General features: G+C 28.9%; 1 protein-coding gene across 4 annotated transcripts in view; it reads left to right on the top strand.

Annotated features, from left to right (window-relative positions):
* Positions 1 to 5164, top strand: part of LOC129961056 (transient-receptor-potential-like protein) — a 263627-nt gene extending 258463 nt beyond the window's left edge. For 3 of the 4 annotated variants that reach the window (XM_056074865.1, XM_056074862.1, XM_056074864.1), the window contains 2 exons: positions 1320 to 1435; positions 4437 to 5163. In XM_056074865.1, the coding sequence (XP_055930840.1) occupies positions 1320 to 1435; positions 4437 to 4908 (588 nt within the window). In that variant the 3' untranslated portion in view covers positions 4909 to 5163. Of the gene's footprint in view, positions 1 to 1319; positions 1436 to 4436 lie in introns of all 4 variants that reach the window. The other variant, XM_056074861.1, reaches the window with a different exon arrangement.
* The last annotated feature ends 7363 nt before the right edge of the window (positions 5165 to 12527 follow it).

Below are 12527 nucleotides of genomic sequence, written 5' to 3'. Positions count from 1 at the left end.
CTCGGAAGAGCTCGTAAATCTAGCACAAAAGAGGTCAGAAATGGTAAGGAGGATGAAATTTTCATTTCGCTATAACTTTCTTAATATTAAAGATAGAAAAATAAATCGAATTAGCCAAATTAGCGTCTTATTAATACAAACAACTTTTGTATTTAACGTTTTTCGATAACTGCAATATCTTAGAAGTTAGGGGCTGAAAAATGATTTTAAAACCCTAATTTTGACTGTTTCTAACACCAACAGTTTATGTAGCCAGATAGTAACTTAGATGTAAAGGAATTTACCATTACTTTCAGCTTGGCTAGAGGAATTTTTATAATTAAATAAATTCTTTTCATTCAATACAAAAGCGTGAAAGCGTGTCTTTTTTTATTACAAGTAAACACAATTTTTTAAGCTTGCTTTTAAACCACCATTTTTCAGTAATCCAAAGCACAAAGTATAATATTTTTTGAACTTCAACAATTTATTTTCGTTTTTTTTTTTTTTTTTTTTTTTTTTTTTTTTGGCAAATTATATTTTTAAATTTTTAATAATGCAAGTTTTTATTTTATATAATACATTTAAATATGCTTCTTTTTTACTTTTCAACGACATTAACTCAGCTTATATATGTTGCAATTATTCTTGGACATAAATATGATGGCGGCAATCTCAACGATATTTTTTAAGTATCATTTCAAATAAAAGAAGAACATATTATTTTTTCTTCATGAACAACACGTCTAAGATGGAAATTGTTTTGACTTTCATTTTCATGGAGACTTATCGTCAGTAGTATGTCCGTAGTAACAGCTGAAGTGGTAATGCCAAACATCTGCCTTTTGCGATACAAACTGTAAAAAAAATCACTGTCATTAGATATTTTTTATAATAGCGAATATATGCTGACTGCAGTTATAGATTTTAAATGCAGCCGTTTTGTGTGTGTTTGTGTGATTTATTTTGTTGATGTTACTGTAAATAAGCTAGACATACAAATTCAGTCATTTATCTGCTATAAAACATTTGCCAAGTCACTATTAAGTATTACATTTTTTTAGTTTATTTTTAATTCAGTATCAGTCATAAGAAATTAACATCTGCAATTAAGTGCAAAATGTATTTTTATTGGCACATTTGAACCTCCTCAATGTTGCAAATTTAATATTTTTATTTTTATTATTCATCAAATATATTAATGAAATGTGGCATAAATATTTTCAACAAAATCAAAAAACACATTTTAAAGTTCAAATTCTGCACCATTCATTTCCACCTGCAATTTAACGGTTTTTCCTTTATTATTATGTTTTAAAAAATATTTATTGTCCTTTCAGGAAGTTATGAAACGGTTGGTTAGCAGATATATTCATCAAGCAAAGAAGCAGCTTCGTCAAGATGGAGTAAACGAAGATGATTTGCTTGAGATAAAACAAGACATTTCAAGTCTTCGGTTAGTCAATTTCTGATTGATTAAAATACAGGGTGTTTATAAATGAATACCCCAACTTTACACGTTTATAAAGCGAAAGCAAAATAAAGTACAATCTTTTTGTTATATAAAAATTACAAATAACAAATGAAATCTTAAATTCAACATAGTTATCAGTGTTCATTGTAAAGTCCTCCGATAATTCAAATGTGATATCATCAAAATAATAAGATAACTGATCCCATACTTTCTCAGCATCTCTGATATGATGCTTTGAAAGCTGTAGATATGCATGTCTTATGTTCGTAAACGTCATTTGGTAGCGATGAAACAAAAAACCTGCTGTTTCATGTCGCCCAGGGGAAAAAATCAAGCATTGCCCTACACGCACGCATTTTGCATCTTTTCAATGCTTCACACCAGGCATACAGAAAATATTGTGGGATGAATTATCGTATTGCTTCGATATCCTGCGCATTTCTGTAGGGGATGGGGGGGGACAGATTGAACACTTATAATTGTATTGAATTTAAACTTCCAACAATTATTTTTGATTTCAGATGAAAAATAAGGATATACTTTTTTTTTCTTTTAACAGATCTACAAAATTGAGATATTCAATTATAAACACTATGCAATTTTGTGCTTTGTTAAAGAAAACATGCTTCAAAAAATTTTAAAAAATTTAAAAAGTATTTAAAATAGTATTTTACATGAATATTGTATAACTCATAAAAATCGGCTTTAGTTTCATAAGAAAGTAATATAAAACTTTTCATCAGTAAAATCTGCATGAACTGTTCATGCAGATTTTACTGATGAAAAGTTTTATATTACTTTCTTATGAAACTAAAGCCAATTTTATTAGTTATACAAATTTCATGTAAAATACTATTTTTAATACTTTAAAATTTTTTTTTTAATTTTTTGAAGCACAGTCCCTTTGACATCTTTGAAAATAATACTTATTTCCCATTAAAATATTTTTTTTTTCTTTTTTTTTTTTTTTTGCAAAAGACAAAGTATTACCTTTTAAAAAAGTATATTGTATATTTTTAATTAATTTCCAAATTTGTAAGTTAAAAATTACTAAACAGAAACTCACAAAAATTTTGATATCAATCGAAGAATAAAAAGCATCACTGTTCCAAATTTTATCTTATTTTGCTTAATAATTTTTAATATATGTAACTATAATCTATAGGTTTCAGAAAAGAATGATTTTCGATTTTTTTGCAGGGGGGGAGGGGGAGAGCGCATCTCAACTTGACAAAAAATTTTCTTTTCTTCATAAAAAATTACTATAATTGAAAAAAAAAACAAATCAGAACTATTAATGCAGCTTTATATTAAGATATATCTTTTCTTTTTTAAATAAATGTAAAATTTAGAGGAAAGATCTATATATTTAACAGATTCGTCACAGTTTACATTCTAAGCGAAGTTTTATTTACTAGTTGATAACAGCTGTAGAAATATTTTTTTTCGATCTTTGGCTAATGAAAAAAAACCACAGAAGCAGAATTCTATACAAAGTACGAATTTATACAGTGTTAAATGCATGAACGAATTTTAAAAAATTGAATAAAACACCAAAACAACTCTTTGTGTATGAATAAGGCAATGTCATTTGACTTTGTAGACTTTTACAAAATATTTATTAAAAAAATTAAACAAAAACGTAAGAATATTTCTATAAATTAAGAGTTTTTCTTTAATACTCTTTCTGATAATTTAATATATAATTTTCTTTTATACTCTTCCATTTAGTTTTAAAAATATTATAAAAATAGCTTAAAGTATTGTTTGGTGGAACGTAAGCTTGTAGAACAACAGCATCATGTTATTATGAATCAGTTTTAAAGGTAACTTTCAAGAAATAAGCATCTGTCTTATATTTCAACTGCTCCAAAAAGTGTTTTTATTGATGCTTGTCATTTTTAATATTAATTATTAAACTTACCTAGCATTTAAAATTATTTTAGATGATATGTCTCGAGAATGCCACTTAACTATAATTTATTTATTTGCTATAAATAAATAAGCAAATAAAAGCATGTATGTACTTAGAATTCTTATTTACTCATATTTTATCGCTCCTAACGATAAATTTTTTAAAAAAATTAGAGCAAAATTACCGTATTAACGATTGAAATGAAAACAAGAATGAAATGAAGTACTAATAAAACGAACTATTTACTTTTACATACATTGAAACAACCCCTAAATCTTATTTGTTATATATCTCCAGAAATGTTGAATTGATTTGTGTAAAATTTTACATTTGAAGATTTTTCAGTATTCAGAATCATTTAAAAGAATGAAAATTGAGAGTTGTGACTGGAAAATTAAAAATGAAGCAAATATAAATATGAAGATAGGCATTTATACGAATACAGTTCATAAACTTTTAAAGAGGTAATACTTTCAAGTTAAAAGTATTGCCTCTTAACATTTCAAGTATTTCAAGTAACAATTTCAAGTATAAAAAGTGCCCATGTGCTTTGTTGACGGACTGTATCAAAGTACTTGTATGTTTCCACAGAATCTCGCGAAATATCAAGGAAATTATAAATACCAAGACAGTAATGCACTTTTATTACTTTTGACTTCCTCAAATGTTTAAATAAAGGAATCAAACTAAATGTACCAGTAGAAATCAAAGCAATTTGCTTGAAGTAACATAAATTTAATTAAGAAATATGCTATAAAACTCTTGAATATTTAAATAAGCTTTCATTCTTTCATTGTTTTCTGAAAGTTTGCAACTTAATCATGCTACCTTTAATACAAGAAATGAATTTCCACGCCAATAACAGAAGGCAAAAAAAACCTTTTTAATTCTTTTTTTTTTTTCAATAAAATTTTACAAAATGACGGGGTTATACATTACCTCATTTTTAATCAAATACTGTAAACTATATAGTGTACTTATTCATATTGACAAATTTGTTGATTGGTTCTATCTTATTTGATACATTGCCCTTATTTTATAAAAAAAAATCGGTTGAATTATTTTCAGGTACGAATTACGGGAAGACCGAAAAAGAGAGACTGCCAGAAATACTGGGCAAATTGATAGCATAAAACGAGATATAATTCGGTCTCTCAGTGGCAGTCAAATGTTGGGACCTGTCACCCCATCCTCCTCATCACCGCCCCCTATAGACCATCGAATGGCGGTTCGTAGTGCTGATGACATCACTGAGGACCACGATAGAGACAGAGTATACTCAGTACCAACTTTGACGTTGTCGAACCACGATATAGATATGATAAGAAAAGAAGTGGTGATAGGTGTCCAAAAGGAACTCAAAGCCCTTCTGAAAGAGTTACAGCCGCAACCTGCGATCACTGGTCAAGTTGTCCATCCTCCACCCCATGTGATACCACCTCATCCTCAACCTGGAATAAGATTACATCCCAATCTTCCACCAGCTGTTCCAGACCTTGCGTCCGATCTTTACCAGACTCATCTTTTTACCCAACTTTAAAGAAGATTTCGCTTTTAGATGTATTTTGTCTTCTGGTCCACGAAAGACTCTATAATAACCAATCTATTGGATTATTTACAAATTGGTAGATTTCTAATAAGGAATTTCAAGAATTAAAATCGTTTTAAAGTTTATCAATCTACGAAGAATTTTATCCATCTTAATTATTAGATAGATATAAAATTCAACTTCATTGGATTCGTTTGTATACATTACAGTAATAAGCAGTAGATTTAAAAATATCATTCTTAATTAATACTGATAAAATCATTGCATAATTAAAATTCAGTGGTAATATAGTCAATACATATATTTAGCTTATAAAAAACATTAAGATAGATTTTTAGACTCTTTTCATTCGTTTCGATTTTATTTCTTTAATTCATAAATAAAAATTCTTAATTCTCAGCAAAACAGTTTTAGTGCAGTGAATTGCCTTCTTAATTTTCTTATCATAATCCTATTTGTTAAATTATTTCATGTTTCATGATTTCTTTGACAAAGAAAGAAAGAAAAAAAATACAAATGAGCTTTTCCCGTTTTCAGCAAACTCGATCTATCTGATATTCAGAAAAATACTGATATCTTTGGTTTCCTTTTCAAATAAACTACTATTTTGCTATTGATTTTTTAGATATACGGACCAATTATCCGAAGATGAATTTCCTAAATATTTTCATCGTGTCACTCCTACTGTTTGTGTTGTTCTCGAGTGTTTCCTAACATAACATTTAGATTGCCTTAGAATTTATCCATACATTCTTATCATGTACTGTTTTGAGCATCAAAGGAGAAAGATTCATGATAAGTTTTTCGAAAAGTTGAAAAAGCGTTGAAATATATACGGAAGAGAGAAGCAATGCTTAAGATAGCATGTGTTAATAATTAATTATAAACATATGCATACCTAATATTTGCTTGTCTGTGAAATATATGTAATTTGATAATCTCAATACGTAGGAAGGTATTCTGTATTCATTTAATGACTTAAATGAAACATTTTATAGCTTTCATTTAGAGAGTCATATATTAATGTCAAACGACTTCCAAATTTAACAATGAATTAATTAATTCTGGTGAAAATAAATTAATAGCAATTAGTTATTCATATTTGAAATGCGAATTTTAGGATTAATACATCAAATTTTTGGAAAAAATAATGTAGCGAAATCTTCTAACATACCTGTATTTAATATTAGTTTGAAAATAGAAGTTTTGATCAGTTATTCGTGTACCTGTTTCAAAGTAGTTTTAAATGTTTCTCTATATTAAAATGAGAGTGACGCAGCTATAATGATTAAACATTCCCTTAACGTGTTTCTATTTTTGTCTAACTAGGAAATATATTCGATGCATTCAAAATGTCTTAGTCTGATCTTCGAAAGTGTTTATGTAAACAATATTTCCTAAAATATGTATCAGTGTGTAAATAACATGTTATCGACCGATGTATTCATACGTTTCTTTGTTGTTATAGTGTTTGGTGCTTATGTAGAATGACATCACTTAAGATTGTAGCCATCGAATAATTGTTTTATCAGTGGTTTTAGAACAACAAATTAAAGCAAATCCGTATTAGATTATATAATATGTATCTTATTGAAAAATGGTATTGAATCCATGTGTATAAAGCAAAGGAAAATACATGAAATAAATAAAATATTATTTCAACATGAATCAGAATAAATTATCTGTGTATATTTGACTTATTTTCTTGCATTAAAATATAACGCTTCTTTAACAATTTAAACTCATATTTGAGAATCTCGGATTGGAGGAATTTGCTTTGTTTTTCTTAATATTTCTATCCCAGATTTTGTTTACAGAAACTTGCACTTTTTTGTATCAGTTTTGTATTTTCCATTGCGTATTATACTGAAAGATTTACAGCTGTGCATTCGATACCTGTGAAAGGTACTTCATCTGATTCAGCAAGTCTACTATGCAGAAAACTTAAAGCAGTATTTTTAAATCTCAAAGTATATTTATGAACATATAGTGATAGTAGTCATTATTTTTGTTGGATTATGTGTTTTTTGTTATGCTCTATATTTTTAAACTAAATCTTTTTAGATTTCACAATTCAAATCGTAGATTAAATGAATTGCCCATATAGTATACTAGAGCCTGTACCTTTATTCTTGCTCGGTTTACAAGAAAATTGTTTATGTATTATATGCTTAGACAAGAATTATGTATATTTTATTAGTACTTATGATTTTGTTACATCAAACATTTCTGACTGAAATGTACGCAACAGTTGTTTATTTTTTCCTTCAAATCTCTTCAAAATTCCTTTTCAATTTTTCCTCTGTCATTATATCACTTCTTTCCAACAGTAATAGTATAAATTATAAGTAATGAATTGAAGTATTTTCAAATCAGTATTATTACTATGGTAAATACGAATTTCAAATTAAATTTAGGAATTTGTAAAAGATCAAACCTATTCGTGTTACTCAGACTTGGTGGTTTCTGATACATTAATTTCAAATTAACATACAAGAATCAATTTAATAAAATATTTTATTTCAAATAAAATACAAATATATATATATATTAAAATTTGAATATGTTAAAAAATAGAAACCATATTCATATCATTCAAAGATATTGTGAAATCAATATTTATTATAAATTAACTTTGTTTTATTGAACTTTAAATATTAATCTCCTATTAATTAGTAATAAAAATATAATTAATGAATGGTAGTTTAGTTAAAATTCTTATAAAATTTCATGTTTTAATTATTTGGGTATTTCGTCAAACATTTTCACTATGAGTTCTAATGAGTATAATTATGCAATTACTCTTTATTTTTCATCATTTTCCCGCAGAAATATTGTTGTGGAAATGAGAATTATTGAAAACAGAGTTTTCTTTCTTCTTTTATTTTTTTAATAATAAGTGTCAGAACTGAAAAAAATTCAAAGCTGAACTGTATGTTAGATGTATAATAAAACCACTTTACTGTATTGTTGCACATTTCTTTATTATGGCACCTGAAATATCGAGCTTCAATTAGAGTTCTAACATTCTCTAATCCCCTGATGCCTAAACTATCACTTCTTACCAATGAAGGATTCGAAGCTGGTATATCCAAAGCACAATATATCTTTCTTCGATTTTGTTTGATTTGGGTCCTTATAGCACAAAATCCATATTATGAGTTAAAATGAACCAAATCCTTTGTTAAAAAAATGTTTCATAATCTTTAATTTTTCATTGTGATTCTTTTCGGACAAAAAAAAATGTTTTAATTGCAAACAGGAAAAAAATGTTGTCACTCTTATTTCTTATTGTATGACTCGGAATTAGAATCAATAACAATATTAAATGGTATATCTGGAATACATACATTTATCAGTACATAAACTCATAAATGTTTATTAATGGCTTAACAATTCAGAAAGTACCAGAGAAATATCGTCATGGAAATGTAAGCAGTCTGGTTTCCCAGCTCTCATTGGCCAACTAATAACGTATTACTGTGCAACATTGTGTGGCTTAAAAGCTAAGTTAGGCATTAGAGGATTAGATTATTATTCAGTTGTAAATGCTACCCGTCATTCCTAATCCACCAGTTATTCTGCCTATATTTAGTGAATCGCAAAATCATATATTCTGACTGATTTGATTGATATTGGAGCAATTCCTTCGTTTCAATACCTTCCCAGATTATATTATATTATATCCTTTTCCAAATTGAAAAAATACACTCTTAAAACTGCCATTTCCCTTTCAGTTGCCAATATTATAATAATCATTTACACTTAAATTCATTTGTTTCTTTATAATATTGAAAATTCATCCTTTAAGTTATATCATACTCCATGGACATCCCGTTTTATGTCTTGGTGTTAAGTTATTTTTATAGTGCAATCAATGGTAATATATACAACATATACATGAGATGGTAAGTAATGTAGTGAACTCACTAATTATCTTTTCTCTACCTGTTATTAGATTCCTATAATGAGTGAATTTGTTAAATGTACGTTTGTAAGTTTGTTTTGAAATGAGAATAAACTTTGTCTCAAAGAAATGTGTATGTTAATTATTTATTAAATTCCATTTCTCATTCATTCATTGAACTATATGTGATTTTTCTGTTTCAAGGAAAATTGTTGCTGTTCAGTTATAACATAACATTAATTTTTAGCTGCTTTCTTGCTGTCTTACAAAATCCTCCCTGATTATTCAGTTCTTGATTTTTGTGCTCTTAAAGGTGCAACAAGAACGAGTTTCAATACATTAAAGCAATATTTGTGTAACAGCAATTTGCGGCGTTTATTACCTACTTGTATAAAAAAAACGTATTCAAGAACAAATTCTAAGTATTAAAACCACATTTTATTTATGTTTATAAAGGGTGTCCCAAAATTAACACAAGATTTGAATTTGCCACCATTCGTGGTGTTAAATGTTGGCAACCCTATTTAAAAAACCATTTGATAACTGATAGTTTAGAGATACAGGGTGGTTATAATTAAAATGCAAGTGTTTGAAGGACTGTAAAAGAAAAACTACTTGGAGTATGTTGAAGAAATTTGGTATATGTTATATTTACAACATGGGAGAATGAATTACACAATAAAAAAAATTAGTTCAACTTTTTTTCATAGGTGGCGCTTTTTAATGACAATATTTTATACATTGCAATTATAACATTTTTCTTTGTTAAAATATAAAATGCGTAATTTATTACAATATTTGTTCAATATGGGATCCTTCAAGTCTCATCAAATGCTGAAATCGCAAGACAGCGTGATCCACAGTAGTATCTAACGTTTCCTGCTGAATTTTTAGGACATGTCTAGTAATGCTGCTTTTTAAAACAACAACAGAGTTAGGTTTGTCCTTTTAGACGCGATCTTTTAAATATCCCCAGAGCCAGAAATCGCAAGGATTCAAACCAAGTGAACGAGGTGACCACGCATTTTGGAAACATCTGCTAACTGTACGATCTTCACTAAAAGTTCGGTGAAGTAGTTGTGTAACAAAATGGGCAATGTGAGGTGGTGCTCCATCTTGCATGGATATTGTTGAATCAAGGCAGTTTCTGTCTTGCAAAGCAGGGATCACATTACTTTCTAAAGTTTGAGTGTAACTAGTGCCTGCTACGGTGCAGCGAACTAGCCTTGTTGGTGTAAGAATTTCGAGAAAAAAAAATGGATCAATAATAAAGTCAGCAGTCATACCACACCAAACTGTAACAAACGTTGAATGAAAGGGTTTTCCAAAAACAGTATGCGGGTTGGATGAGCCCCATATCCTACAGTTATGGGTGTTGACTTGTTCGGATAAAGTAAAATGTGCTTTATCAGTCCACAAAATCTATGATTCATCTTCGAATCCATGATTCATCTTCATCAATTTTGGCAAGAATGAAGTTGGCAAAATCAATTCTTTGCTATGGATCGCCTAGTTGCAACTGCAGCAAAATTTTAATTTTATACGGTTAGCGTCTTAAAATGTAATGCAAGACTTTGCCTACGGTCGCCCATGGTTTTGATAAAGTCCTTGCTACACTTCTAGCGCTTACAGATCGCTGATCCACTAACCCTGAATCGCTTCCCTAATCTCTTCCACAACGTCCTGATTGACAGATCTTCTTCCTCTAGTTCCAGGGAACACACCAACTACTCCTGTAGTTTCAAATTTATTAATCATTTTCTTTAAGCCATTCACATACATCAAATTTATTAATCTCAATATTATTTTCTCAAATCTTTTAGACGACGATATTCTTTTAAAGCAGCACTATAATTGCTATTCTTTTGGTAATAACATTTTACAGAGCACGTTCTACCTTTGACAAAGTCATGGCTGTAGCTTAAAGATACATGACTTTTATCATAATAATGACTTTAAAGTTGAAATGGTATTCATTTTGACACAGTACAGAGCAAAAACTACGTTTTAATAATCTACAGCACCATCTATTGCAAAAAAATAAACTAAATTTTTTTTTATTGTGTAATTCATTTCCCTATGTTGTAAATATAACATATACCAAATTTCTTCAACATACTCCAAGTAGTTCTTTTACAGTCCATCAAACACTTGCACTTTAATTATAACCACCCTGTAGCAAAAATGGAGCGTTACACGATAGAACAACGTGTTAAAGTAAGATTTGAATTAAATAAAAAAAATACAGTTCTTTTTTTTTAAATTGTTATATTTTTATTGAATCGTAAAGTACACAGGAACGAGTTATGTATGGAATAATACATAGGGGAAATGACCTCCAAGGCTTTGCTGACACATATGCAATCTTTCGTTAAAAATTTCCATGGCCATTTTGCATAAATATGGCCGAATTTCGTTGATGCAGCGTTGAAGTTCCTCTTTCAATGCCCGCGTGCTAGTGGGCTTGTTGGCATAGGCCTTTGACTTCAAATAATCCCATAAAAAGAAATCCAATGGATAAAATCACACGATCTAGGGGACCAATTCTCAAATTTTCAAACTGTGGCCGCCAGACTTTCATTATTTTTGAAATATTGTTCGACAATGAAAACACCTAACCAATTACTAACCCTAATCTAACAGCTATCAAATGGTTTTTTAATAGGGTTGCTAACACTTTACTGCACGAATGGTGGCAAATTCATATCTTGTGTTAATTTTGGGACACCCTTTAGAAAAACACGGTTTGGGACACCCTTAATAAATAGAAAATTATTTTATAATCAAGCTATCATTCGTAATAATTATGGTACAATATCTGTACAAACACAGGAAATAATTAATTAAAATGTGTGTAGAGTACTGGATATGTTTTACACAATTTTAAGAACTATTTTGGAAAAAATTATAGTTCTGCAAAAAATAACGAGTATATACTAAGAGAACAGATAGTACATGATTCAATTTTTTTAGTTCCAAATTCATGAAGTTCAGACAGCAACTCAGCAAAATATTTCCCTTCAGCTTATTAAGAATTATAGTAAGACGATGTAACTGGATACAAGAGAGATCTGGATACTTAATTTGTATTTATGAAGTTATGGATTAAAGAAGTTTTCAAATCAACGTATTGATAACACTGTGTACAGAATACATTTCCTGCATGCAGCTTGAGACACTATTTGAGTCTAACTATGCGAGTTGGATTTTATAATTACAATAAGAATAACTAGAACACTCTAAAAATTGCACTACGTAACATTAATTTCCATTTGATCTTTTTTTTATTAGAAAAAGTTATAAAAGGATATCTAGTTGCCACGTTTCAAAAATGATTTGACGCAACCGAGTGCTTAGGATTAGAGAACTAGGCGCAGAAATAACTCTTATCCCTTATTTTCTATTTAATATATTATATGTCCTTCAGTCAAGCTGTCACTTCTTAACTAATAACATCTATCGATGTAGCATAATCATAGGGTGAAAGAGCTAGCAAGATCCCTGATGTACACGGCACTCAGGTTTCGATCCAACATGTTACAATTATTAAAACATATATACTTCTCCTAGCTTACTCTCTAGGAATTTTTAAAAATGGGGTTCCACCCTAAATATTTGCTGGAAAGCTTATACTGTCTATTTACAATGCTCTAGAGAAGGAAGAAGAAAGCGAAAATTAGAAAATGGGAAGAAATAATAACTT

The sequence above is a fragment of the Argiope bruennichi genome, chromosome X2, assembly GCF_947563725.1.
Source record: "Argiope bruennichi chromosome X2, qqArgBrue1.1, whole genome shotgun sequence".
Lineage (NCBI taxonomy): Eukaryota > Metazoa > Arthropoda > Arachnida > Araneae > Araneidae > Argiope > Argiope bruennichi.
This window is presented reverse-complemented; position numbering and strand designations above follow the sequence as displayed.